Source organism: Diospyros lotus, chromosome 2, assembly GCF_014633365.1.
Source record: "Diospyros lotus cultivar Yz01 chromosome 2, ASM1463336v1, whole genome shotgun sequence".
NCBI classification, from domain to species: domain Eukaryota; kingdom Viridiplantae; phylum Streptophyta; class Magnoliopsida; order Ericales; family Ebenaceae; genus Diospyros; species Diospyros lotus.
Window position 1 is genome coordinate 45647916 of NC_068339.1, and position 27940 is coordinate 45675855.

The following is a 27940-nucleotide window of genomic DNA, read 5'->3' on the forward strand; positions in this document are numbered from 1 at the left end:
TTTCTCTTCATGCAAGTTTCATGTTTACAATCAAACGCACCTTTAGTGTCAGCAAATGCAACTTTTTCAGAGAATGATTCCTATTTAGACACTCTAATGCACAAGAACAGAACCTATCTTTGTCTAATAGGGATCACTCTCCTATTCTCCTTGGTCCTAACCTATTATCCTTCTCAACACCATTCTCTATTCCGAAGGATTCACTAGGTATGACATCAAAGGAGCCTACTCCAAAGACTCCTAGACCACTACAAGTATATTGAAGAAGGACAAGGCCAGAACCTACTCCTATGCAAGCCTCATCATCCACAGCTAGCCCTAATCCCACTACAGACAGCACTGACAATTTAGCCAACTCTTATGAACAATCACCAGGTAATTCCTTTGCTAATCCTTTAATACTTGGTGATAGCCCTGCTGAATCTACTTAACCCACACTTGATATTTCCAAAAGTGATCTTGATTGGCCTATTACCCTTAGGAAAGGAACCAAAACTTGCACTAAACATCCCCTGCATCTATTTCTTTCCTATTCTAAGCTGCCATCCACCCACAAGGCCTTCTCTACCAATCTCCATACAATTCCTATACCCAAGACCTTTTCTGAAGCAATAAGGGATAAGAATTGGAAGAATGCCATGGAGGCTAAGATGGAAGCCCTAGAAAAGAACCAGACGTGGGAACTTGTGCAATTGCCTAAAGAAATTGTAAGTGGGCTGTAAGTGGGTGTATACAATAAAGTATAAGTCTGATGGGTCATTGGATAGATACAAGGCAAGGTTGGTGGCCAAGGGATATACTCAAGTGTATGGGGTAGACTACCTAGATACTTTTGCACCAGTTGCAAAGTCGAACACAGTCAGGGTTCTCCTATCTTTGGCTGCTAACCTAAGCTGGCCATTACAACAATTTGATATGAAGAATGCATTTTTGCATGGGGATATAGAGGAAGACGTTTACATAGAGATACCACCAGGATATGGCCCAACAACACAAGAAAAAGTAGTATGCACACGGAAGAAGGCCTTGTAGGGACTAAAATAGTCCCTAAGGGCCTAGTTTGGTAGGTTCACAAGTGTGATGCTTAGTATGGGATATAGGCAGAGCCAAGGGGATCACACCCTATTCATTAATCACTCAGCTATAGCGGGGGTGACAGTTCTTATAGTGTATGTTGACGACATTGTTGTCACCGGAAATGATGAGGAAGGCATGCGTAAGCTAAACAAGTGTTTGGATAGGGAGTTTGAAATCAAGGATTTGGGAAGATTGAAATATTTTTTGGGGGATAGAAGTGGCTCACTCAAAAGAGGGAATTTTCATCTCACGACATAAGTATATAATAGATCTCCTCAATAACACTAGACTGCTTGGCTGTAAGGTAGCTGAAACTCCTATTGAACCAAATTAAAGCTAGGAGAGGCCTTGGAAGATGATACGATTGACAAGGGATCCTGCCAAAGGCTGGGAAATTAATTTATTTGGCTCATACTCGGCCAGACACAGCCTATGCAGTTGGAGTAGTTAACCAATTTATGCACAATCCAAGGGAGACACATCTAAGGGCAGTGTATAGGATCCTGCACTACTTGAAAGGAACACCCGGGAAAAGTATTTTATTCAAGAAAGGAGAAGCCTTATCTTAAGGCTTACACGGATGCTGACTATGCAAGATCCATGGTGGACAGGAGGTCAACATTGGGCTATTGTAACCTTGTTAGGAGGTAATTTGGTGACATGCTGAAGCAAAAAACAAAATGTGGTTGCTCAATCAAATGCAGAGGCTGAATTTAGGTTCATGGCCCTAGGGTTGTGTGAACTACTGTGATCTCAAGATTAAGTAATCAGCACCTATGAAGCTGTATTGTGATGGCAAATCAGCAATTAACATTTCCCACAATCCAATTCAACATGATCGAACAAAGCATGTTGAAGTGGACAGACATTTAATAAAGGAGAAATTGGATAGTGGCGTGATTTGTACTCCTTATGTCTCTTCAAGTGATCAACTAGTGGTTGTACTAAGGGACTTCCTGTAGCCGTGTTCTACAAGATGGTAAGCAAGATTGGGATGCACGATATCCACTCCCAATCTTAAGGGGGAGTGTCAACAATGAAGGACCAAATATTGTCCTTATTCTCGGACAAGATCAAATCAGCGATTGATTGGTATTAGTATTATATGCTTCCTAAACAAAGAATGTATCTTCTAGATTCGATTGTTGGTGTATCCTTTTGTTATTAGTTGTATCTTTTCATTAGTTGTTGTATTCTAAAATTGTATAAGTTTCCAAAACTGTTGAGCATTGTAGATCGAAAGTTGTTAGGCCGAGCCACCGAGCTGATGGAAGGCAGAGTTGCCGAGCTGATGGAAGGCCGAACTGATAGAGGGTCGAGCTGCCGAGCTGATGGAGGGTCTAGCTGCCGAGCTAATGAGCTCGTTATCTGTTGATTTATCCTCTGTGATTTATCTTGATTTATATCGTTGTTACATCTTATCTTTCTTAGATATTTTTTATTAGATTTGTTTATATTTAAGGTGGTTGTAATCTAGTCCTACAAAGAAGGAATCTAATCTCTAAAATCTAAGAGAATTCTTAAGATCCATTGTGTATATATTTGTGACATTCCCAAGGGAATAAACACAGCATATTATTCTCCCAAAAAGAGGTTTTTTGCACGGTATCAGAACAGAATTCTTTTCTCCCTTCTCTTTGTTAACCCTAGCCTTTATCCGCCGCCCGCCGCCTCACTAATCCATCCCTTTTATAGCCGCCGGACTTGATCAACTTACATCATAGCCGGCAAAAGCAGTCAGTCATCCAAGATTATTCCTTTCCAAATCACCAATTCTGTAAACACGGATAACAGTAGTCCGTTTACTATCACCGGTCGCAAATTGAATGGCCAAAACTACATTCAATGGTTACAATCGGTGATGATGTTTATATGTGGAAAAGGAAAAGATAATTATCTAACCGGAGCTACCAGCAAACCGAAGGAGGATGAATAATAGCACCAGATTTGGAAGGCTGAGAACAACATGGTGATGTCTTGGCTAATTAATTCAATAAACAATGAAATAGGTGAGAATTTCTTATCATACGACATAGCACAAGAAATTTGGGAGACTGCTAGGGAAGCCTACTCCTATATTGAGAATACCTCCGAGTTGTTTGACATAGAGAGTATTCTCGATGATCTAAAACAAGGTGAGTCTCAAGTCACTCAATACTTCAATTCCTTTAATAAGTTTTTGCTTCAACTAGATAAGTGTGACAATATTCAATGGAAGTGCACTGAAGATTTAGCACAATACAAGAAAATAATGGAGAAGAAGCGGCTGTATAAGTTCTTGGTTAGTTTAAATAAAAATCTAGATGGCGTGAAAGGTAGGATTCTTGGCACAAAACCTCTACCAAGTATCAAGGAGACATTTGTTGAGGTTTGTAGAGAAGAAAGTAGGTTGAAATTGATGTTAGAGCCTTCAAATCCAAGCCTGGAACACTCTGCCCTATTTACCTGAGGAGGCAACCCAACAAATATCAAGCAAAAGAAGGGTAGTCCTTGGTGTGACCATTGTCACAAGACCAGTCACACAAAGGATACATGCTGGGATAGCCATGGCTAGCCTCTGGATTGGAAACCAGCACGTGAAATGCAGAGTAGGGGTAACCTAACAGCCACCAAAGACACTGTTATTGCCTTAAATCTGAGCTTATTCAGCAAAGAACAGGTGGAGTGGCTGCAGAATACTTTTGGCAAAACACAGCTTCATGCCTCTACAATAGAGGCAGGTTCTATAGCCCACAAAGGTAACCCTCTACATGTTTTTACTGCTAAAAGTAAGCTATCTACTCTATGGATTGTTGACTCAAGAGCTTCTAACCACATGACTGGGAATAGTGCATTGTTAACCAATTTTCATCCATGTGACAAATTGGAAGGTAAGGATTGCCGATGGCTCATTATCAAAGGTGGCATCGGTTGTGTTGTCCACGAGTTTCACGCTACATGTTGTACTTTTTGTGTTGCAAAATTCTCAAAAGATGTGTGTGAATTTCAGGATCGGACTTCGGGAAAGATGATTGGCAGTGCTGAGACATGTTCGGGGCTCTACATTCTTAAAAGGACCGATTCAAAAACTGAAGTAAATTCCAGCAATTGCTACTCTGTTCCACCTATTTGTTTCTCTACTTTTCATTCAAATAAGAGTGTAATTATGTTATGGCACTATAGATTAGGACATCCAAACTTTGCTTACCTTCAGAAATTGTTCCCCTCTTTGTTTAAGAATTCAGATTTACACATTTCAATGTAAAATTTGTAAATATTCTATGCATGTTCGGACTAATTATCCTAATTAAATTTACACTCCATCCTATCCGTTTTCTTTAATCCATAGTGATGTGGGGGGGCCTTCTAGAGTCAAAAATGTTACTAGGGCTTGGTGGTTTATTTCCTTTATTGATAACCATATCCATCTTACTTAGGTTTTTCTCATGAAAGAAAAGTCTGAAGCTGGCCACATTTTTCAGACCTTCCATTCCATGGTGCAAAGGCAATTTAATGCTAAAATTCAAGTTCTAAGAACAGATAATGCCAAAGAATACTTCAATACCATTCTAGGCACTTATCTGTCACAACAAGGCATCATTCACCAAAGTTCTTATGTAAATACACCCCAACAAAACGGGGTTGCAAAATGCAAGAATAGACACCTATTGGAAGTGGTAGATCCTTATTGTTCTCCACCCACGTTCCTAAATATTTTTGGGGTGAGGCTATTCTTACAGTCACCCATCTTATAAATAGAATGCCCTCACGAATCCTCAAACATCACATTCCAAGTCAGCTTCTCCTTGCTTCTTTTCCTCACACCCGAGTTTTTTTATCAACTTCCTCTCAAGATTTTTGGCTGCACCTCTTTTGTTCACAGTCACCCTCAATTTCGGAGCAAACTTGACCCAAAGTCCATCAAATGTATATTTCTTGGCTACTCTCCCCACCAAAGAGGTTACAAATGTTACTCTTCAAGCCTTAAGAGATTCTTCACCTCAATGGATGTAACATTTTTTGAAGACCAGCCCTATTATCTCAAATCTGATATTCAGGGGTAGAATACACCAAACAATCCTCAAGAATATCAATTTTGGGAATACCAACAGCAGCCTAAAATTCAGCCACCTGCAAACCCTACAAATCTATCTTCTCCTCCCAGCCTTCAATCTGAGAAGTCAGAAGTAGATCAGTCTTCTTCCAGTTCACCTCCTATTGGTCATAATCCTTCTTATCCTCAAAGTAGAAGTATATATGGAAATTACTCACGGATTTGAAACTAACCTCACTGGAGATCTCTTTATGGGGTTCAAACAGTCTCCGAGAGCTTGGTTCAAGAAATTTATAAAGACAGTCATGAAGTATGAATGTAACCAATGTCAAGCAGACCATACATTATTCATCAAGCATTCTTTGGAAGGTAAAATATCCATTCTTATTGTGTATGTTGATGATATAATTGTTACAGGAGATAATATTTCTAAAATCAAGGATCTTAAAGAAGTCCTGGCGAGAGAATTTGAAATCAAAGATCTAGGAAGCCTAAGAAACTTCCTAGGCATGGAAGTAGCAAGGTCCAAAGAAAGAATTTCAGTTTCTCAACGAAAATATACCCTAGATCTTCTTACTGACACGGGTATGTTGGGATGCAAACTAGCTGATACACCAATGAAAACCACTTCAAAACAGGATGTTGGCAAAGAAAGTGCTCTAGTGGATAAAGGGAGATATCAAAGATTGGTGGGAAAACTTATATACTTGTCACATACTAGATTGGATATAGGTTTTCCCGTAAGTGTGGTAAGCCAATTCATGAATGATCCTAGAGAGAGACACTTAAGAGGTTGTATATCGGATTCTGAGATATCTAAAGTTGACTCCAGGCGAAGGGCTAATGTTCAAGAAAATAGCAAACAGCAGGTGAAAATCTACAGTGATGCTGATTGGGCAGGTTTAATTTCTCATAAAAGATCAACCTCGAGATATTGCTCATTTGTTTGGGAAAATTTAGTTACTTGACCTAATAAAAAGCAATTAGTGGTTTATAGGAATAGCGCATAAACTGAGTTTAGAGCTATGGCTCATGGGTTATGTGAGGGTATGTGGCTAAAAAGGTTGCTACAAGAGTTACAGGTGACTATGGAACAACTAATACAAGTATTATGTGACAACCAATCGACTATCAGTATTGCCAAAAATCATGTCCACTATGATCGGACAAAACATGTAGAAATTAACAGGCACTTCATCAAAGAGAAATTAGAAGAAGGAATTTTTCAGCTAAGCTACACTTCTACAAATAGCTAGTTCACAGATATTTTGACTAAGCCATTACAAAGAAGAGTATTTGATGAGCTAAGTACCAATCTTGACTTGAATAATATATTCAACTTAGCTTAAGGGGGAGTGTAGATCGAAAGCTGATGGAAGGCCGAGCTGTCAAGCTAATGGAGGACCAAGCTGCCGAGCTAATGGTCAAGTTGCTGAGCTTGTTGTCTGTTGATTTATCCTCCGTGATTTATATCGTTGTTACATCTTATCTTTCTTAGTATTTTTTATTAGATTTGTTTATATTTAAGGTTATTGTAATCTAGTCCTACAAACTAGGAATCTAATATCTAAAATCTAGGAGAATTCTTAAGATCCATTGTGTATATATTTGTGACATTCCCAAGGGAATAAACACAGAGAATTTCTGCAAGCATCGTGAGATTGGATTGATCATGTGTGCATGCGTGCATGGCCATGTTTTTGGAGTATGAGATAAGGAGATATGCAGCAGATTATTAAGGAGATATACATCAGATCATTGAGGAGATAAATCTACATCTTTTCCTACAATTTAGGAGAAGATTTAGGAGAAAAATTCTCTCCTTAATCTATTGTTGTTTGTTTGTATTTTAAATGTTGTTTTTGTATTTTAAATTCCTAGTTTTTAGGTAGCTTGTGTATTTAAAGAAGTGGCTTGTATCATTTATTGAGTGTGGGAATATTCGGGCTTCCCTATTCATTCCTTAGAGGCATATTTCTCTAAGAATTCTACAAAAACCATATTTGGAAGCTTTCTTATTAGGAACTTCCTAATTCATGAAGGAAGTTTGTATATATTTTTGTTCCACCCGTCAAAGGGGAATAAGATTGAGAGAAAACCTACTTTCCCACATCTTTCTTGACAGCCACTACAACCTTAACATAACCATGCCTTCTTAATCATATCTCAAGCATTCTATTGAATCAATAGGAGCCACTACAACCTTAGCATGAATAATCTTACAGGGTTGTTTAGCTATCATAAGCAAGATAAAAACTCAAGAACCATATAAATGTAAATGTGTGTGTGCACGTGAATGATATGCCTTTCCTGAGCCAGCATTCTAGTACAAGATGACCAATGTGTAGAGGTTTAAAGTTGTTTAGGTTTTGGCAAATGTCCACAAGGGCAATAATGTGAATAATTATAACCAAACCAGTAATTTCAAATGAAACTCAATGCTGTGCCCTGCACTATTCAAAATTACCTGCCAAAAGTAAATAGCAGTTCATTGTGTAATTTTTATCCATTAAAGATGATAAAGCTCAAGGAATGAGATGGTTAACCTTTTTATTTAGGATCCCTTTTGATTATCTTAGAAACACATACATATATACACAAAGAGAGATGTTTAATAAACAAAATTCAAACTTCAAAGAAACATATCACAAGCAACGCAAATGTGGAATTAAGAGATTGGGAGGCCAACAGGCCGAGAATAGTGCAAGATAAGGATCCGAAATCTTTGGGAAGTTAGAGATAGAGGGAAAAGAAGATAATTCAGTTTAAATAATATCGCTAAAATTTAGAGATAGCGAGTTTGTATTTTAAATAAACTTAGATATCTTATAAATAGAGTAGACTTCTATAGGAGGTAGATGTCTTGTACTCATATGTGTATATATGCATCCCATGCACGAATGAAAAGGTAGAGATTTCCTTTCTCCTAAATATTTTCTACAGCAAATATAAGCCTGAAGTTGAGAGAGGCCCAGCCCATTAATGAAAAAGAGAAGCAAAGGAGATAAACTACTCTCATAGTAGGAACTTGGCATGGGTTTTGTTTAATAGTTACAGCTAACAGAAATCTTTGGAATTACATAAAATACTCTTGACAGAAAACTAAATGAAATATTTTGCATGCAATGATGTGATAAATTACTTGAGGTGGCCTCTTGTTTAAACGCAGGCCCACAGATTCCAGCTCCTTAGTCAATATTTGTCGATGCCCCTCACTCTGAAGAATTCAACACATTTACAATCAAATTAAGAAAGGTAAGTATGCAAGACAATGATAATCTTACAAAATGCAAATACTATAATCTACCAAGTACAAACAGTATAAAGTCAAGCAAAAGCAAACTATCATATTTGGAACATTGATAATGCCCAATCTACAAACATGTAACCCAAAAAAAAAGATTATTCACTTCAAGAAAATTTGAACATTTTAAAACATTTAAGAACATATATACAAACAGAGTCATAAAAATTGTATGGATGCAACTATTTGGATGCTAGGACACCTTTAACTGAAATGTAAAACTCATACCATCCTCTGAAATTGTAGTACAAAACATTTATAAACATAATGAAGGTTAATTATGTAAAACTCATACCATCCTCTTATAGCTGATTGATTGTCTCAGCTTTTCAAACATATGCTCTGCCTATTCCTTTTTATTCCAGATCTCATCATAGGTTCCTCTTTCACTCTAGATATATATAAATGTATACACACATGATTGTCCATTGCTTATTATACCGATTTGGTCTATTTTCCAGGGAGAAAAGATGTTAAGGGAGTGGCCTGTTCATCAAAGCACCATCATCAGAAAACACCGAGATTTTATGTTGCTCATGGCAAAAAGGGTGTCCAGAGTTGCACTCAAATCTCTCTGTCTCTTCTCAGATTCTCTCACATTAATCGAGCGTATTGATGTATTTTGTTTAGGAGAAACAAACCCTATATTGGGAACTGATTTCTCATGAAATTCATATACCTGTGCAAGGAATGGAACTGTTCTTTGGAATTTATGGCCCTTCAATGAAGCCAGAAAACTTGGGTCCCAAGTTGATGATGGCACAGCCCCAGAGATAGCTATCTCTATTAGGTTTCAATAGCCATATTTTGAGGGTTTAAAATATAGTGGAACAAGTAAAATGCCTTATTGTTGTAGTAATGAAATATTTAGAGGGAAGTGGAATAACTGTAAAGAGGGAGAGGGACTGATATGTAGTAAAATGCAAAGGCGTACTTTTTTTTTTTTTTTCTGTAAATAGCAGAGGCATAGTTCAAGCAGTCGCTTATAGAACTGTTATAAAATGCTGTAGCTAAGTACATAATAAATACCAGTTCAGAATGAAAAGACTTCCATCTTTAAGTTTAAACCAAGCATAGGTTCCTTCTTTTTGGCTGGATGAAAAACCAAGATAGCCAGCAACCACATGCTCTAAATGGCTTTCAAGCAACATTTTGTTCTATCAATTGTACAACAGAGAAATCAAACCAGAAGAAAAGGCAGCATGGTTTCTCAACTCACAAGATGGGAATAATGCCATTGATAACACTAAAAATCAGTATGGATATCAAGAACCTAACTTCCTGTGTTATTCAAGCCTTTCCCATTCCATGCCTCGCCTCAAGCATGTATATACTGCTTCCAACCTTGAAATACTAAATAGCTTCAGAAACAAAGGTGATGTCCTAGTCCAACTATGGTTCTGCAGGGTGTGCTTGTGGTTCATGGACATGTATGAGTAGCAGCATAATTTTACGGGTAACCCAATTGGAAATTAGGTGCCTATGCTGAACATCCTAAAAGTCACCATCAACCGCAACCTCCATCACTGAGAAAAACAAAGAATACCTGCTATCCTGTCATGTCAAGTATGATGCTCATATAAACAAAAAGGTGACTTGTTTAGGTTAACCGGGCATTGCACATGAAATGCAGAGAAATACATGCTATTTAAATTTCATGGTTGTAATTTATCACTTTCTGATTTGATACAATGAAAGTGAAATATTAATGTGGAACACCTAACAACTGTCGAAAAGAGTTTTGGTGAAATTCTATTACCCAAATTCCAAATTGTTTGAACTAAAGCAATACTAGCAAACATACAAGCAGAAGTAGATGCTTGCCTTGGAGGCATCAAGAACCATCAGCACAAGATCTGATGATTTTGCAACAGCAATAACCTGAAAAATAAATAAATAAATAAAAAGGCTCATCAGGCATTATGTAATTATGACATTGATGGCTGTATGAGCAAAATCAAAAAATTAAAAGAGAAATTTTCTTATTTATAATTGTTATACAAATTCTTGAATCCAGATCATACATATCCCATTCTCAAATTTGATTAAACGTCATTTTGTATGGATACAATATTAAAAGACTGTTAAAGACCATGCAACAACATGATATTGCAATTGGGAAAGAAGAAATTAAGCACTTACCTGCCTACCACGTCCCTTGCCTTCAGAAGCACCTTCAATAATTCCAGGAAGATCAAGCAATTGAATTTTAGTATCATTATAATGAATAATCCCAGGAATACAGGTAAGAGTTGTGAACTCATAGGATGCAGCTTCAGAATGTGTTCCCGTCAAGAGTGTCAGAAGAGTTGACTTCCCCACACTGTAGATAAATAGAAATTGCTATGTAGTTAATCTTCCACAGTAAAGTGGATGCAATGCCTACTATCATTGTGCCAGCATGTATGGTAGGGGGAAAGGGGACAACTAGGGAGCAAGTTAGGAAGCACAAATGGATATACTGTTGGTTGATGATATTCAGTTTATTTCTAATCCAAGGCAACTGCAGTTAAGAAATAGGTATACTTTATCTAAAATGCACATTTTCGAAGGAAAAATAGTTGCCTTGGTTTTAGAGCACAGACATATAACACTAGATAGCTTGAGGCATCCAGAACAGCAAACAGACTCTGGAGAAAAGCCAGTAATATTTAATAACCCTCAAATTTCCTCTTCTGGCAGCTAGTCCATTGGTAAAGATTAGTCTCCTAGATTTTTTATTTAAGTAAAAGGTAGGCCACTTGTTTTTTGTTAGGGAAGAACACAGGCACATCCAGGTGACTCATATGGCAAACCTTGGAAATCCTATTAATGCAACACGTCCATGTCCATATTTTGTAACTTCAAAACCCTCTCCAGCTCCACTAGAACCCTGGGTAATTCATAGAGGGAAAAAATTACATACATATCAATTAAAACATAATCATAAGTTCCACCAACTAGCGACTAAAATCTCCAGATTTGCATGAACAACAACAGATCAAAAGAACTTGCATACTTTTGGAGGCTCCAATAATTGTGTCCTTAGTTTTGCTATCTTTGCCTTGAGCTGACCAAGATGATACTCTGCATATATGTTAAAATAAATAAATGAATCTCCTTGTAGAACATTCTACCAATAAAAAAAAATGTTCTAGGTATTTGGGTTTTGGAAAGAGAGAATGCATAAGCAAGTGAAATGGATAAATAGAATGTCTCTATAACTTCAAGAAAATAACAATACAAAGAAAACATGCATGGGATAAAAGGCAGATCAATGCAGCCTCAAGAGAAAACCCATGTGGATTGAAATATTTGGAAAGGAGGTTAAGGATTTCAAAAGAAACAGTAAAAAATATTAAGCTTTTTCAAATGGGGAGAGATAGGTGAATGGAGGAATGAGGAAAGGTGCAGCATATAAGTATTTAAGCCTTTTTCTTCCCCTCCGTTCCACCCTCCCCCCCCCCCCCCCCCCCCCCTCTTCAATTTTGAGAGGGAACTGTTGAGAATGCAGTTAATATTGTACATAATAGAGCTAGTTAGCTTGTATGTCGTAGATAGTTTGTGTGCTGTACATACTTGTACCTAGCAGGTATATATATACCTGAACCTAACTGAATACAGTTGAAATTGAAAGATCTGAGTTTTTCCCTCCATTCATTCTCTCTCTTTCTCTCTACCTCTTCTATCTCTTTTCCATGGCATCAGAGCCCTAAAGAATTGAATTGGAGTAGATTCTCTGCATCAATCAACTTCTTATACCCAGATCTTGATTGTGATTCGGATTCTTAATCACAATTCCAGATCTTTCATCCTGATTGCAACATCCAGTGGGTTTCACATCAGGTACTGGTCAGAACAGCATCTTGTTCCCCAGCTCATGAGGTTCTTCTGCAATCTGAAGACTGAACCTGCTGCAATCTAAGCTAGGGTTTGATGGCAGGGGATGATGGGCAGGGGATTTCTCAATTAAAGGTTCATCATCAGTCCCATTTACATACTGAAGATCTGGATAGGCTGCAGTATTTCTCGGTTATTGAAGTTGCTCAATCTGACCATGGTATTTGTATATCCCAGCGGAAGTATGCTCTTGATATCTTAGAGGAGACAGGTATGATGGATTCTAGGCCTATTGATCCAAATACAAAGCTGGTGCCTGGTCAGGGGGAGCCTATTGCTGATCCATGGACGTATAGAAGACTGGTTGGGAAGTTGAATTATCTTACAGTCACCAGACCTAACCTTGCTTTTGCTGTTAGTGTGGTTAGCCAGCTTTTGGACTCACCTTGTGAGTCATTGGCATGCTTTGGTGCACATCTTGTGGTATATCAAGGGTTCACCTTGTAAAGGTTTGTTATTTCAGGAAAATGGTCATACACAAGTTACAGGTTATGCTGATGCTGATTGGGCTGATTGTCCTTTTGACAGACACTCTACCTCAAGTTATTGTGTAATGATTGGAGGCAATTTGATTTCTTGGAAGGATAAGAAACAGCATGCTAGGGCTAGCCTAGTGCAGAGGCAGAATATTGGGCTATGGCAATAGCTACAAGTGAGCTGGTTTGGTTAAACAGCTTCTTAAGGTGCTGCAGTTTGGAGATTCAATGTCTATGCAACTCAGTGTGATAATTAGGTTGCTCTCCATATTGCCTCTAATCCAGTTTTCCATGACGGGACAAAACATATTGAAGTAGACCGTCATTTTGAGTATGAAAAACTGGTTTCTGGTGAGATTACCACTGGTTTTGCGGTTACTATCGACCAGCTGGCTGACCTGTTCACTAAAGCACTTTGCAGTCCAAGGATTAACTACATTTGTACCAAGCTAGGCACATAAGAGATGTATGTGCCTGCTCGAGGGAGAGTTTTGAGAATGCAATTAGTGTTGTACATAATAGAGCTAGTTTGCTTGTATATTGTAGATAGCTTGTGTGCTATACACACTTGTACCTAGCAGGTATATATATACCTGAACAGAACTGAATAAAGTTGAGAGATCTGAGTTTTTCCCTCCATTCATTCTCTCTCTTTCTCTTTATCTCTTCTATCTCTGTTTCAGGAATGAAAAGAAAGTAAAGTGTTTGATATTTAATATTTTATAAATATCGAGTATATCCCTTATCGTTTACTAGATAACCACATAATTTTATTTAATATTATGTTTATAAATATCAAGTATGTCCCTTATTTTTTAGAAGATAACCATATAATCTAATATAGCTATAGCATTTACCTATTTAAACTGTTCACTTGACTTTCCCTCTTTTTTGCAAAATAAGATGGAAGGGAGGTTTCCTTCCATTCACTTACCTAACCAAATAAGAGAAAGGACGTATGCCTCCACTTTCCTCCCATTCCCTTAACAACCCTTTATAAGTTACACTTCCATTCAGTCTCTCAATCCAAATAGACTTGCAGTAAAAGCTTGGTTGAATCTCCAGTAAGCTATTAATTAACAATTAGGAAGCATTAGTAGCTACTAAGTTCTAGAAACTTCATTCTCTAGAGACAAAAAAGAGAACAAAGAGTTGCATTGCTTTAACCCACTTTCACCCTGGTTGTGTAGCATCATGCATAAAGAAGGTGATGTAGGATGGGAGGGAAAAAACTCTACCATATAACTAATTAGGTATCACAAAAAGACCTGTTGCTTTATTTTTCTGGGTCCGTGCCATCTCAGCTTCAATTTCCTTAATCTTTTCTATGATCCCCATTCTTCCTTTCAATTACCTGCTAAGTAAAAAACAGAGATTAGTTTTACCAACATCAACTTATGGCATAGAGGATGACCAACAAGTAGATATGCTGATTTATAACCCAAAAAAAGAAATCAAATAAGTACACAAATATACGATAAAACAGTTAAAAAAATATAAAACCCAAAAGGTTGACTACTTGAGAAAGATCAATTGAGATGCTAGGCCCCGAAATTAATGGTGAAGGGCCGAAGGAAAATAAAGTTCTTAAATTTAACAAGACAAGCTGATAAAAAATTATAAAATTAATGTTTTCCTTTCATGCATTTCTATGCTTTTATCAAGATAGTATTTGGTCCAACTGTTTTACCATTCTTTATCTTTTTCATAACTTGCTTCACTTCATTCAAACAAATGCATCTATAGAACAAATATTTCTCATCTTCTTTAGAATCATTAAGATGTTCCAATGTAACATTTATTTCTTCACATTCATTAAATAATTTTGGAAAACACTCCTTCCATCTATCAAGCAACTATTGATTTTCATTATTTATGCCGTTCACTTGGCTTTGATGTCTTATTCTCCTTCTCCTATTTTAGCTAGTTTTCATCTTTTTGTGTTATTGTTTTGCCTAAAGTAATTGAATGCTGGATTTATTGAAGAAATCAGGAAGAATAAAGATGATTTGGCAGCGGTTAGTTAATAGGACATAAATGTAACTAATTGTTTTATTAAGGGTAGATTTGACTTTTATAAAATTAGTTATTTCCCCTTAGATATTTCCGCCCCCCTTAGTCTATAAATAGAAGGGTGCGGAGGCCAATTTTGGATCATCATTCATTCATATCTTTCATTCCTTGGGTTCGGATACAGTGAGAGGCGAGAGTAAGAGCTGTGTGGTTCTAGTTCTTGTTGTCTTCATTAGAGTATTGTATTCGAGAGGCAAGGTGGAGTGAAAGAGGGGTATTCTTGTACTAGTTTCTGATTTGTTTCTAGTGGATTGATTGCTTCTTGGATTGCTGGATGTAGTGCCATGTAAATGGCATGAACTAGGGTATATCTTGTGTGCTGCAATCTAGTTTGGTTTCTCTACTTTTAATTCTGTTTTTATTTTCTACTTTCAGTATTTAATGTTGGTTTGAATTCGGTGAGGTTCTTGAGTGATTCTTGAGAGATCATAGTCTCAGTTTTAACATTTTGGTGTCAAGTCATTTATATAAATGTTCATAAAACTTTTAACCTTAGTTCATTTCACTAATTGCCTTGTTTACTTCCTTCTTAGCCAAAATATACATCATGTTTCTTTAATTATGGCATATACGCAAACTCTTATACAGAGCCATACCTGAGATTTTGGGGCCCTGAGGCAAAATGTAAAAATGGGCCCCCGAATCGGCCACGCCGGCGAGGGTGCGAAACTGCAACGAAGCGACGGAACGAGAGAGAGGCAATGAGCAATGGAGAGCGAGCCACCGGCCACGAGGGCGAGCGACCAAGCAGAGCAGCGAGAGGCGAGAGAGCGAGAGGGCGAGGGCGAGGACGAAGGGCGACGGAGCAACAAGAGGAGAGAGAGGCTGCGAGCGACAGAGCAGCGAGAGGCGAGAGTGAGGGCGAGCCACCGACGGCGAGGGCAAGAGAGAGGGAGTGACGGAGCGAGAGATGCAGGGCAGCGAGCGAATCAGCGAAAGCGAGATCGGGAAAAGGGCAGGGGCGAAGATTTGCAGAGGGGGAGGGGGTGGGCGGCTGGGCCTGGGCAGTGGGCCCTTAAGGGAGGTTTCCAAATTTTGGGGCCTAAATAGTCAAATTTTCATGGGCCCTGAGGCCGCCTCATGGGCCTCATGAAAGGTCCAGCCCTGCTCTTTTAGCAAGTTCTTTTGGTTTTATTTTTTTCTTATACCTCAACAATCTGCTACGATAACCTCTCTTAGTTTGGGGTTTTTTCCTTTGACTCTTCTAAAATAGTTTTTTGTTGTATTCAAATAGTAGTAGCTATCTCATTTCATAATGTGAGTAGCATCATTGACCGCAATTGAATCATTTTTTCACATACTTTTTTTTCTTAAAAATAACTATCATTTCATTCTCGGACTTCAATTATTTATCATCCTAAATCCCAACTAGTCTATTTTTTTAAGCAAATGTCAAGAACAGACCTATGCAAAATGGTTAAATATTCTCTTTGTATAGATTCGTAATCTTTAGTTCCTTACAGTATAAGTGATCATTTCTTCTTTAAAAAGAAAAAAGTTTATTTGGGTAGTCGTAAGTTATTTAACTTAATTTTAATCCATGCCATGGAAAAATGCAAAATAGCTATTCTTCATCATTTCTGTCACAACCCAAAAGGAGGCCCGCAACTAGCCATGGCCCATTAAGGTTTGTACTTACCCGTGACAATAACAATTAATAACCAATAACTAAGCCACCACAAATTCAATTCCATGACTACAAACTAAATCAATGTCTATATAACCCTGGCTACAAATAAACAGAGCAAACTACTAAGAATATTAAAACAAGGAAATAGCTAATGCACACAAAAACAAATAAACTGGAATAAATTGAACTGAACTGCTCAAATGATCTGGTGCTTTGATTTTGTGGCCAAACCGTAATCTGAAGGGGAAAAAAATTAATATAACAACATACAAATGATACTCGATGAATAGGTGACAGATACTATGATGGAATTGAGAAGTTAAAAAAGGTTTATGAGAGAGAATACATTTTTCCTTCATTAGCCTTGAAATTTCCAATCTATGCAATCATAACCAAAAATATTTATTCATTAATGACAATAGGTGATAAAATAATTAAAATCATGTCATGAAATAAATTATCTATGTTGGTCCCTTGACACACACAATGGCCACTCAAGAGGGGAGGTGAATTGAGTGATTAAAACTTATTGAATCGATTCTTTCCTTTGATATTTATATTGAGGCTCCCAAAACAACCTGCAACGGCTCCAAAAATCCGACCGTTGGAGTCTGGCAGTCGACTGCTCTAACTGACAGTCGACTCTCGCTGCCGACAGTCGACTCTCGCTCAACCCACAGTCGACTTTCTCACAGACAGTCGACTCTCATTGGGCTACAGTCGACTCGACAGTCGACTGGCCAAAACTCACTCTCGACTACCTCGACTCTGCATAAACAATGCTCGGCTATATCGACTGATGCACATCCACAGTCGACTGCCATTGACTTACAGTCGACTGTCTCTCACCGGGAGTCGACTCTCAGTCCAGATTTCAGAAAAATTAGATTTGCTTTGATGATACAATACATAGCATTTCTTGGTTCGTTTTGATACACAAAATACTATAATACTTAACAAGTATCAAAAATTCATTAGGGGTTTTAAACATACTAAAAATAGTTTTACAAAAATTATATTTTGTTAAACATCAAAATACACAATAGGTTGATTGGAGCAACTTGGCTCAACAATCTCCCCCTTTTTGATGATGACAAAAACATTATAATTTTATGAAAACATTTTTGCAAAACAACTCCCCCTATGTTTTGTACTAATAGATACCAATAAAACAAAAACCACAAAGATTGTTTTTGAAAAACATGAACCAAGGTTTTACAATGAAAAACCATTTGGAAGGACATTCCTCTCTCCCTTACAACTTACCTTCCCCTTAGACATACCTCCCCCTCACTACATACTTCTCCCCCTTTTTTGAAATCATCAAAAAGAGAAAAGAGTTAGTACAGAGAGAAATATAGGGAAAATAATAAAGCAATAAAGTACAAGGGATCAGAGCATGCAGAGTATAACAAATAAGTAGGAAATAGCAGCCAAGCAATCCAAACATATACACTAGCCAAGAGATAAATAAGATATCAATTAAAACAAGTGGCTAGAAAAAATTTTGTATGCCTTTGATTTGAAACAAGAAAATGATACCAATTTAAAGTTGATACCAATTGAAGCATTAAGACCAAATGATTGAAATGATGCCAATTTTTTTTTAAAATGATATAAGCATTTTGAGAATAATTTTTGGATGATGATACCAATTGTTGCATAAAAGAAATATCCTCTTGATACCATTTGTTGGAGAACAATGAAACAAAATGATATTAATTTATACCAATTGATAAAACAATGATGCACTAGGATACCAAATGACTTTAAGCAACATATTTAGGCATACTTATATTTAAAACATGATGGGAGATGAAAATTTGATCAAATAAACTCATTTTCTCCCGGAGGCTTCAGGAGAGTCGACTTCCAAAAACGAACAGTCGACTGCCAAATGAAAGTCGACTGTGAAACTTGCACAGTCGACTGCAACAATGCAGTCCTGAAAGAATCTTCCTCCTTTTGAAACATAGGCCAAAAACAATTAACATAATATATACCAATATATTCTACAAGGCCTAAAACACACATAAATGAAACATTTAAGTACATAGAACACACAACACATTTAGACCCTTTCAAAAATAATTCTTTTAGAAAATAGGGACTAAAATGACCAAAACCTCATTTTTCTTCCAAATGACCAATTTTTTTTGCATTGAATGACTCCAAAGAAAATATATCTATCATAATAGGTCATGCAAGTTGGATCAACAATGGAAATGAGGGTTGTCTTACAAGATCCCAAAAATTTCAAACATTTAAACACCATGGGATAAAACCTAAGCTAGAGCATGAAAGATTTCATTAAGCCCAAATCTTTTATATGCCACAAGATGATTTTTCACATTTTAATGCATTTGGCAAACTTAGATTTCAAGCCATATTAATTTTAGAATTTAGGAATGAGGTGATTACCCAAAAAACCAAACCTCTCCTATTTTCATTTATTCCATAGGCTTTCCATCCTATTTTTGAGAGTGCGGTTAAACCATAGAACTCCTCACCTCTCTTGTGCCATGAGTCTCCACTAAAACAAATATAACATGTTTCCCATGTGGATCTCATGCACATTGGCACACATAAGGCTAAGTCTTAGCCTTGGGCACCCATCTAAACATGGGACCTTTGGCTTTTGGCTCTTGAATGCCCTTTGCCTTTGTGTCGGACCCTTTAGGAGGATCCAAGGCTCTCATTTGTTGAACTACCCCTTTTGGCACCCAAATTTTGATTTCATTTCTCTTAGGGGGTTGGGGAGTCCATCTATATGGTTTCCAATATTTCTTTTGATATTTTGGCTTTGGCTTTGGGGGATTAGAATTCTTTTTCACAATTAAGCTTGCCAAAGACTTCTCTATTGCACCCTTTTCTAAACTGAGCTTGGAGTTTTGAGCTTTTAAGACCAATATTTCTTTCTCCAATATGGGGAATTTTTCAAACATTTTATCATCTATCTTTGCTTCATTTTTCTTTTTAAGCTTTTCTTCTAAAGACTCATTTTCTTCTTTGAGTTCCACAATCTTTTCTTTTAAGATTTCTATTTCATTTTTCAAAGACTTATTCTCTTCTTCAAGATCTTCTTTTTCTTTAGCAAAATATTTCTTTGCATTCTTAAATTCCTTCTTAAGAGACTTAAATTTAGCAAATAATTCTTTAAATGCCTCTTGGAGTTCATCAACTCCTACATTTTCCTCTTCTACATCCTCAAAGGCCATGAAACACACTTGTGCCTCTTCTTTTTTAGATTGGGAAGATTCACTTGCATCCCATGCATTGAAAGCATGCCTTTTTGGATATTTTGAATGTTTCTTCTTCTTCTTATATTTCTTTTCTTTCTCTTCTTTTGGACACTCATTTTTATAATGCCCAACTTCTTGGCAATTGTAGCAAGTAGGAAGCGATTTCTTACTACCCTTACATTGCTTTTTCATTAAGCTCTTTAAAGTCTTTTCTAGGAGAATTACATCTTCATCATTTTCACTAGAAGACTCACTTTCACTACTAGTTGAAAATTTAGTTTTTAAAGCTATATTCTTTATCTTCTTTATGGGTTCTTTCATTTGACTAAGAACTAACTCATGGGTTAAGAGATTCCCAATGAGCTCTTCCATTTTCAAGACTCCAAAATCTTTGGCCTGAGTGATAGCGGTAACCATAGGTTGCCAATCTATGCTAAGTGACCTAAGTATTTTCTTTACTTGATCACTTTCGGGGATAAAATTGCCAAGCATCTTTAGAGAGTTAACCAATTTTTGAAATCTAGCATTCATATCACTAATGGTCTCATTGGCTAACAATTTGAACCCTTCATATTGGGACATCAAAAGATTTATTCTAGTATCCTTAACTTGATCGGTCCCTTCATACATAACTTCTAATTTTTTCCATATTTCATGAGATGTGTAGCATGAAGAGATTTGTTCATACTCACTAGGCAATATAGAACAAAACAATATATATTTGACCCTATGGTCCATTTCAAGATTATTTATATCTTCTTCACTCCAATCTTTTTCTTCTTCCTTAGATAATGTAAAACCATCCCTAACAAGTTTCCACAAAAGATAACTAATTGAAAAAATGTAGGATTCCATCCTCATTTTCCAATAGCTATAATTGGTTCCATCAAAGAATGGGGGACGGGAGGGAGAAGTTTCCTCAACAATACCATTAGATACATATGAGGCCATTTTAAGATCTTATCCTAGGATTTGAGATTAATGATCACAAATATTGTAGGACCCGCTCTGATACCAATTGTTGGTCCCTTGACATGCACGATGGCCACTCAAGAGGGGAGGTGAATTGAGTGATTAAAACTTATTGAATCGATTCTTTCCTTTGATATTTATATTGAGGCTCTCAAAACGACCTGCAACGGCTACAAAAATCCGACTGTTGGAGTCTGGCAGTCGACTGCTCTAACTGACAGTCGACTCCACGACACCCACAGTCGACTCTCACTGCCGACAGTCGACTCTCGCTCAACCCACAGTCGACTTTCTCACAGACAGTCGACTCTCATTGGCCTACAGTCGACTCGACAGTCGACTGGCCAAAACCCACTCTCGGCTACCTCGACTCTGCATAAACAATGCTCGACTATATCGACTGATGCACATCCACAATCGACTACCATTGACTTACAGTCGATTGTCCCTCACCGGGAGTCGACTCTCAGTCCAAATTTCAGAAAAATTAGATTTGCTTTGATAATACAATACATAGCATTTCTTGGTTCGTTTTGATACACAAAATACTATAATACTTAACAAGTATCAAAAATCCATTAGGGGTTTTAAACATACTAAAAATAGTTTTACTAAAATTATGTTTTGTTAAACATCAAAATACACAATAGGTTGATTGGAGCAACTTGGCTCAACAATCTACACATGATAACTGTACCCAATTAATTGGCTATGCTAGTGTAATCAAACGCAAGCACCTTGCTCATCTAGGCGCTCAAGCGCCTTGAGGATCCATGCAACCAAATCCATAGCAATATCGCTTGGTCAATAAGAATAGTAGAAGGAATAATAAGGACTTGTCACAATGTTCTAAGTCTCACAATTTGAGGACATAACAATTTTGCACATAAGAAGTTACCCAAAAAAAAAAGTTTTTCGAAAAGAATATTTTTTTCTTTATTAGCATTGAAAATTGCAATTTATGCCATCATAACCAAAAATATTTATTCATGCATGACAATAGGTGATAAAATAATTAAAACCATGCCCTAATATAAATTATCTACCCACAATGACTACACCCAATAAATTGGCTATGCTAGTGTAGTCAAAAGCGAGCACCTTGCTCACCTAGGGGCTAGAGTGCCTCAAGGCTCCATGGAAGCGCCTCATCTGCCTATAGGCAAGGCGGCTTAAATCAAGCAACATCTAGATGGGCCTATAATGAGGCAACAAGTGTTGAAGGCACTCACGTAGGTACAAAAAAGGATAAAGAAGAATTGGCCCTAAGAATCGAAAGAGCCAGGCAAATAGGCACTTACAAGCCAAAAACAAGGAAGAAAATAGAAGCAAATGGGATGGTGGAAAGAGACCTTTGCTAAGTAGTTGTATTATTCTCGTGGCCATAGTAAGTTGCATTGTCAATTCCTTCCCTCTACTCACTTGTTTTGTAGTTGGAAAGGTCATCATGGCATAGATCACAAGAAGGCAAGTCAAAGAAGTCACTGAAGGTTAACCACAGTACTCATGTAGCAAGGGGTTCTAGCAAGTGAACTCACTCCCCACGAACCCATAGCACGTGACAACACATGGTTAAACCTCCAGATTGTTGCTATTCTCTGGTATGGTCATCGATTATTAGGCACTCCCTCCTATAGCCATCCCTCTCTCTTATTCTTCCTTTGATCTGCTATTTATGGCTAAGCGTTAGTGATGCAATTGATACCAATTCTCTATATTTCTTCCCTATAAAATTTTATTGTGCTACTTTATTTGATAATCTGATTGGGTTATTGATGGTTATTATGGTACATAATTAGTTTAATTTTTGTTCATTGTTTATTCGATTTATAATATACTACATTTTTATATTATTTTGGTATTGTTACTATTGCTACAAACAAGTCTACAACAAATGGCTTCTAAAACTATTTCATTAAGTGCGATCGGGAAAAAAAGATCTAACATGTAAATATAATTTTTTGCTAGATCCCAAAGATGTTTGAACATTACCAACTTTTTTGCAAGATTTCAAATTATTTGTTTGAACATTAGTTAAAGAAAAAAAATATTGTATTTGAAAGTGTATTTTAGAAGTCTTATATACATTATAATTATCTTTTTCATGTTAAACATTTGTATTAACCTTTTTGGAAATTTAGCACATTGCTAGCAAATGCTTTTTTCGAAGTCTAGCACCTCAAGAAATATAATCTCACAGTGCATTAATGGCATCTTTTGCTTCTAACTACCTTGGGCTATGCTAAATGCAAATCATGCATATTAAAAGAACCTAGAAATTAAAGTAATATAATCAATGAATTGAATTGAAGTTTCCACGCCAAATCTTATTTTTTCTCAATTTTTCGTTATTTTTCTTTTGGTCATTAGAGGAAAAGAATAATAAAAGGTCATGTGATAAGAGCAGACTAAATGGAACAAGAACTGAGCAAAATATATAGTGAAAAACAACATATTAAGCCTTTATCCAACTATACAGGATCAGCTAAAAATGGTGGGAAAATCATCATCATCAACTGCACCTTATCTTAACCCAAGTAGGGAAGATGTTTCAGCATTCGTAATGTTAGTTGAATTCTAAACGTCACGTTGACATTACAAATCCATGCAAAAGAACAATGTGACAAAATTTTACGCCAAATTCCCTTCTGAACACAACTCTCTACTCTCTAGCAAGGGGAATGATGAGATAAAGTTCCAACACCATCTTCATATGGAAAAGTTTCATAAGATATTTTTGAATGAAGATAGTTGATAAGTTCGTGGAGAAAGTCAAAGGAAAACTTGATAGAAGACTCTTAGGCATCATATAAATTATAAAAGTCTTAAAGAGGAGAAAGCCATATCTTCGAGAATTCACTAGCCACCCCCACATGGTAATTCTTAGAAATAACACTTAATATGTGGCTATCTCTATTTTACTAATTATTGTAATTTACATGAAGCACTTATACAAATGTTCATTCTAACCTAAAAATTTCCCCACACTTTAAAAATGATTTGGAGTTTATTAAAATCCAAACATTAGGCTAAATTATATTCTTACTTGAAATGGGTCAGATTTATGTTGCTCTGGGTTGACCCCAATTGAAGCCCAATTTGTCTACTTTTGAGCAGAATTCCAAATTGTAATTGGGGCATGGTTGTACCAAAGGGGAAGCCCCTTACAAAATGGGTTAGGAACAGCCTTAATTTAAAGTCCAAGCTCTCAAAATCCAGCTTCCAGAATCAGGCCCCAAATTCGCAACAATACCAAATTGGATTTCATTTTTGCACAATCAGGTTGAAGATTAGGGTCTGTCCTTTTTAACACTTGAATTTCAATTTGCTCAAAGGAGGCATTTTTGAGTTGGGAGTTTCTACTCACATGATGACCCAGTTTCGTAAAACTTTTATTGCCAAATTCCACTCTCTATATTTCACGTCATTTAAGGAAATAATGAGAAAAAACTAAGAAGCACTCCATATTGCTAAATGCATTGTTTTGGAACATAACATAAGTGCATCGTGTTTAAGAATGAGTATACAAAATTTACAATTTGCAAGGGTATTAGTGTTGTATGGTTATGCAGGTCAAGTAGTCAACACATATCTACCCATGCTGTTACACCAAAGAGAGAACTAGGTATCTTAAACAACAATCATAGGAACTCACCTAAAAGTGTTAGCTAAGGAGCTAACAATTGGGCTACTTGCTCCTACATATATACCTAAGTCTTTCAACATTCCAATCTGGGATTTAGTATTATATGTTAGCTTGTTGTTAGACCAACCCAAAATTGCCCCCAACTTAAAGTTGTCACAACCCAGAAGGGCACCTGTGCCCAGCACCCACCACCAGTTGAGCCAGTGGTTCACTAAAGTCAAACAAACCTCTGTGAAAGCCATGCCATCAAAATCATTCCAATTATCAATAAAAGCTGTACACTAAGAGAATAAATATGTTCTTCATTGAAATAAATCTCACTCAATGTACTGAACAACATTTCCTGTAAATAATGAAGCTAAACACTAAGAATGCCCAGGATAAAATTAATTAACAGTTGCCCATGTAAACAAAGATGGGGCTTACCAAAGAAAATATACCTAAACTACCTGAAAGTCTCAAATAGTCTGATTTGTCAGTTTGAAAGCCAACCTCTGATCTGAAACAAATACATATAAACACCAAATGAGTCAAAAACTCAATTAATACACAACATACACCATGGTGGAATCAGAACATGCAATGCACAAGTTTTTATGCAAGAAAAGTTTTTCTTTGAAAGCATCAAAGAAAATTTATTTTTCTTTTTAAGCAGTTTTGTTCTATTATTAGAAAAATCTCATTTCTATATATTAAAACAAAACCATAGTTTTCTGTTTCATAAGAGTATATTAAACAAACCGAATCCTTCATTAGCATTAGCCATGCCAATTTATAACAACTCTGTTGATGATACGCTGAAGCACATAGCAAATCCACACCAAAGATGGGGATGAGACGGAGAACTGGTGGTTTCCGGTGACTTTTGGCGGAGGAAGAGAGGAGGGTGGATCGCGGTGCTGCCGGCGGCGGAAGAGGGACGGTTAACGGTCGCAGAGATGGTGGTCTCCGGTGAGTTTTGGCGGGGGAGAGGGGAGGGTAGGTCGCGTTGGTTCCGGCAGCGGAGGAAGGGCGGTTAATGGTGGTTCTCGGGCAGACCTGGTTCAGGGGAGGCAAAAGGTCGCTCTGACCGGCGGTAGAAGACGGCCAATCACGCTTGAAAACTTCAAACAAAAGAGACAGAATACATACCTGACAACAAATCCAGACCGACGGGGGCGGCAAGCGGCGGCGGCTGGGGAGGTTTTTCAGAGGGAGAGGCGAAAAATGGTCGAGTATTGGCATATATACGTGCCATTTTATAATTAAGAGAAAAATATGAGGATGGATTAGATCCGGTTCAGATCCATTAGATTCAAATTTAAAAGCTCAAATGATCCGATTTAGATCTATTTATTCTTAATTTAAAATTTGGACTTTATAAATCCGAATCTATTTTTAAACTTTACTTTGTATTTTTATATATAAGCACAAATGTGCATACATTTCATTTGATGAGCTAATTATAAATATATATGTGTATACATTCTATTTACTCCATTAATAGATTAGTATCAAACCTAATCACGCGCTCGTGTTTTGAGTTTCAATACCAAGCATTCTCCTACCAACATACCCACAAAAAAAAAGAGAAAAAAATAACTAAATAAACCATACATGGGCCCTCAAACTTCTAAGGAGAGGGTTTGCATGAGCAAAGAAGCTTCCAAAAAACGAAAGGAAAACTGCCACCACAGCTAGTCGTTTTCGGCGATTAAAGGCAAGCACCCGACACCCTTACCACCATTGACCAGTATATCCAAAAACTAGAAAAATCTAACGGTTGGATCTTTGTAAATCTATGTTTAAATTTTCAGTCAAACACTCAAATCCAGCATATACGTATATATATATCATTGATATATATTGAGAAAAAAAAAAAAAAACTCGGATAAAACTGATAGACTTAACTACTTTTAGATTAAGGCCACTTCCATGGTGAAAAAGTGATCGGATTGATGATCAAACGGTTGAATTTTGCAAAGTCGGTGATTTACAAAGGTGTTTGAGAGAAAATTGAGAGAGCGCAAAATTGCTGGTCGGCTCCCACCCCCATGCTATTTATGGGCGACCCGATTGGAAAGGGTCAGTCTTCTCTCTTGGTAGGCAGATCCAACCCGATTCACCATTCTTCCATATTTTTTTTTAATATAGAATAGATATATATATCTCTAATTATTATTATTATTATTATATATTTTGTTTTATAATTTGAGTTTTTACCAATGTTTTAAAAATTAAGTTGGACTGGCCAGTTCAATTGGTTTAATAAGGAATCGATTAGGTATCTGGTCTGGGTATATATATTTTTTTTACTTTCGTTTAGACCAGTCAAAATTAGGGTAACTCGATGAATTGGAGCAAAACTAGGATCGAGTTGACCTCAATTTTTTAATTGATTTGTTTTTTTTTTATAAATATCCAATTTTCTTTAGTATTGGATGTTGTTTGTCAAACAACATGCTTAAAAATACTTTGATATTGAGATATGATTAATTATTAATTATTTATTTGATGAGGATAATTAATTATAATTTTTTGTTAACTGTTTTTTACAAGGTATAAATTATCTTTAATAACAATGGCATCTTGTATATGTGTGTCTATATATATATATATATATATGACATCATCTGACTGGACCACTCCGATTCAATCGGTCAGATCAACTAATTCATGACCCAATTAATAGATTGGTTCATTGTTCGATCTGATTTTTAAAACATTGGTTTTTACGCACCTATCCACAATCCAATAAGTGGTCAAAATATTATTTTGATTAAGTGGTTAAATTTCACGGGACTCCCAAGACTACAATATCTAATATGGACAAGGTGTTGATTGATTTACTGTGGCAAGTATTGTTAAAATCTTTAGGGGTTAAATTGAACATGTATTTAACCTATCATCCACAAACAAAGAGATAGTTCTTATATTTCTTAGAAGAAAAATATGATAAATCGATTACGAATTGGTATAAAAATTACTACATTTAATTAGTACGAGATACTAATAATAAATAATAAAGTGTCACATGTCATAATTCGTGTGATAAATATAGTAGATATGTGGGTATATGTTAGTTGAACATCTACTAAATGTGACGTAAGTAATAGATCACATGGAAGAGAAAATTAATTATTTGTTATTAGTTTCGATTGTGTTATTAGTCATTAGACTAGAGGCAACACAGTTGTCTTATATATTAGTGTCAAAAATTTGCCATTGCGCATGTAACGATCGAGTATTTTGAAAAAAATAATAATAATTTAATTCTATATTCGAAATGATTTATTTATTAAGGAGATGCTTGTTAATCAAGATAAGAGGAATAAAATGTCAGATATGATAAGTATTCTGAATGTTTAGTCTTTCCAATGTGTTTGTTAAGCTTGTTTGACCATTTTCGAAAAACCCCTCACGTGATCTCATATCTCCCCCTTTCAAGATAAATTTATGTAACCTCTCTCATCAGATAAATTTATTTGACTCTTTCAAGATAAGTCTTAATCATCTATATACCCATTGTAAAATAGTTAATGTCATTTAATGCATTTTAAATATTTAAATTTTTTAAAAGAACTTATTTATTTAAGTCTTATAATTAATATTATTTAATATATTTTTAA

General features: G+C 36.4%; 1 protein-coding gene across 7 annotated transcripts in view; it reads right to left on the reverse strand.

Moving 5' to 3' along the window:
* LOC127794855 (developmentally-regulated G-protein 2) overlaps positions 1–25565 on the reverse strand; it is a 48367-nt gene extending 22802 nt beyond the window's left edge. For 2 of the 7 annotated variants that reach the window (XR_008021706.1, XM_052326112.1), the window contains exons 1-8: positions 25464–25565; positions 24782–24831; positions 14038–14123; positions 11413–11480; positions 11210–11286; positions 10557–10737; positions 10239–10295; positions 8253–8327 (exon numbers count right to left, since the gene is read on the reverse strand). Coding sequence is in view for 6 of the 7 variants with exons in the window: in XM_052326112.1 (XP_052182072.1) it covers positions 8253–8327; positions 10239–10295; positions 10557–10737; positions 11210–11286; positions 11413–11480; positions 14038–14107 (528 nt within the window). In the remaining variant the exon portion in view is untranslated. Of the gene's footprint in view, positions 1–8252; positions 8328–10238; positions 10296–10556; positions 10738–11209; positions 11287–11412; positions 11481–14037; positions 14127–24758; positions 24832–25463 lie in introns of those variants that run through there. The other 5 variants (XM_052326114.1, XM_052326113.1, XM_052326115.1 and 2 more) reach the window with 5 other exon arrangements.
* Between the last annotated feature and the right edge of the window lie 2375 nt (positions 25566–27940).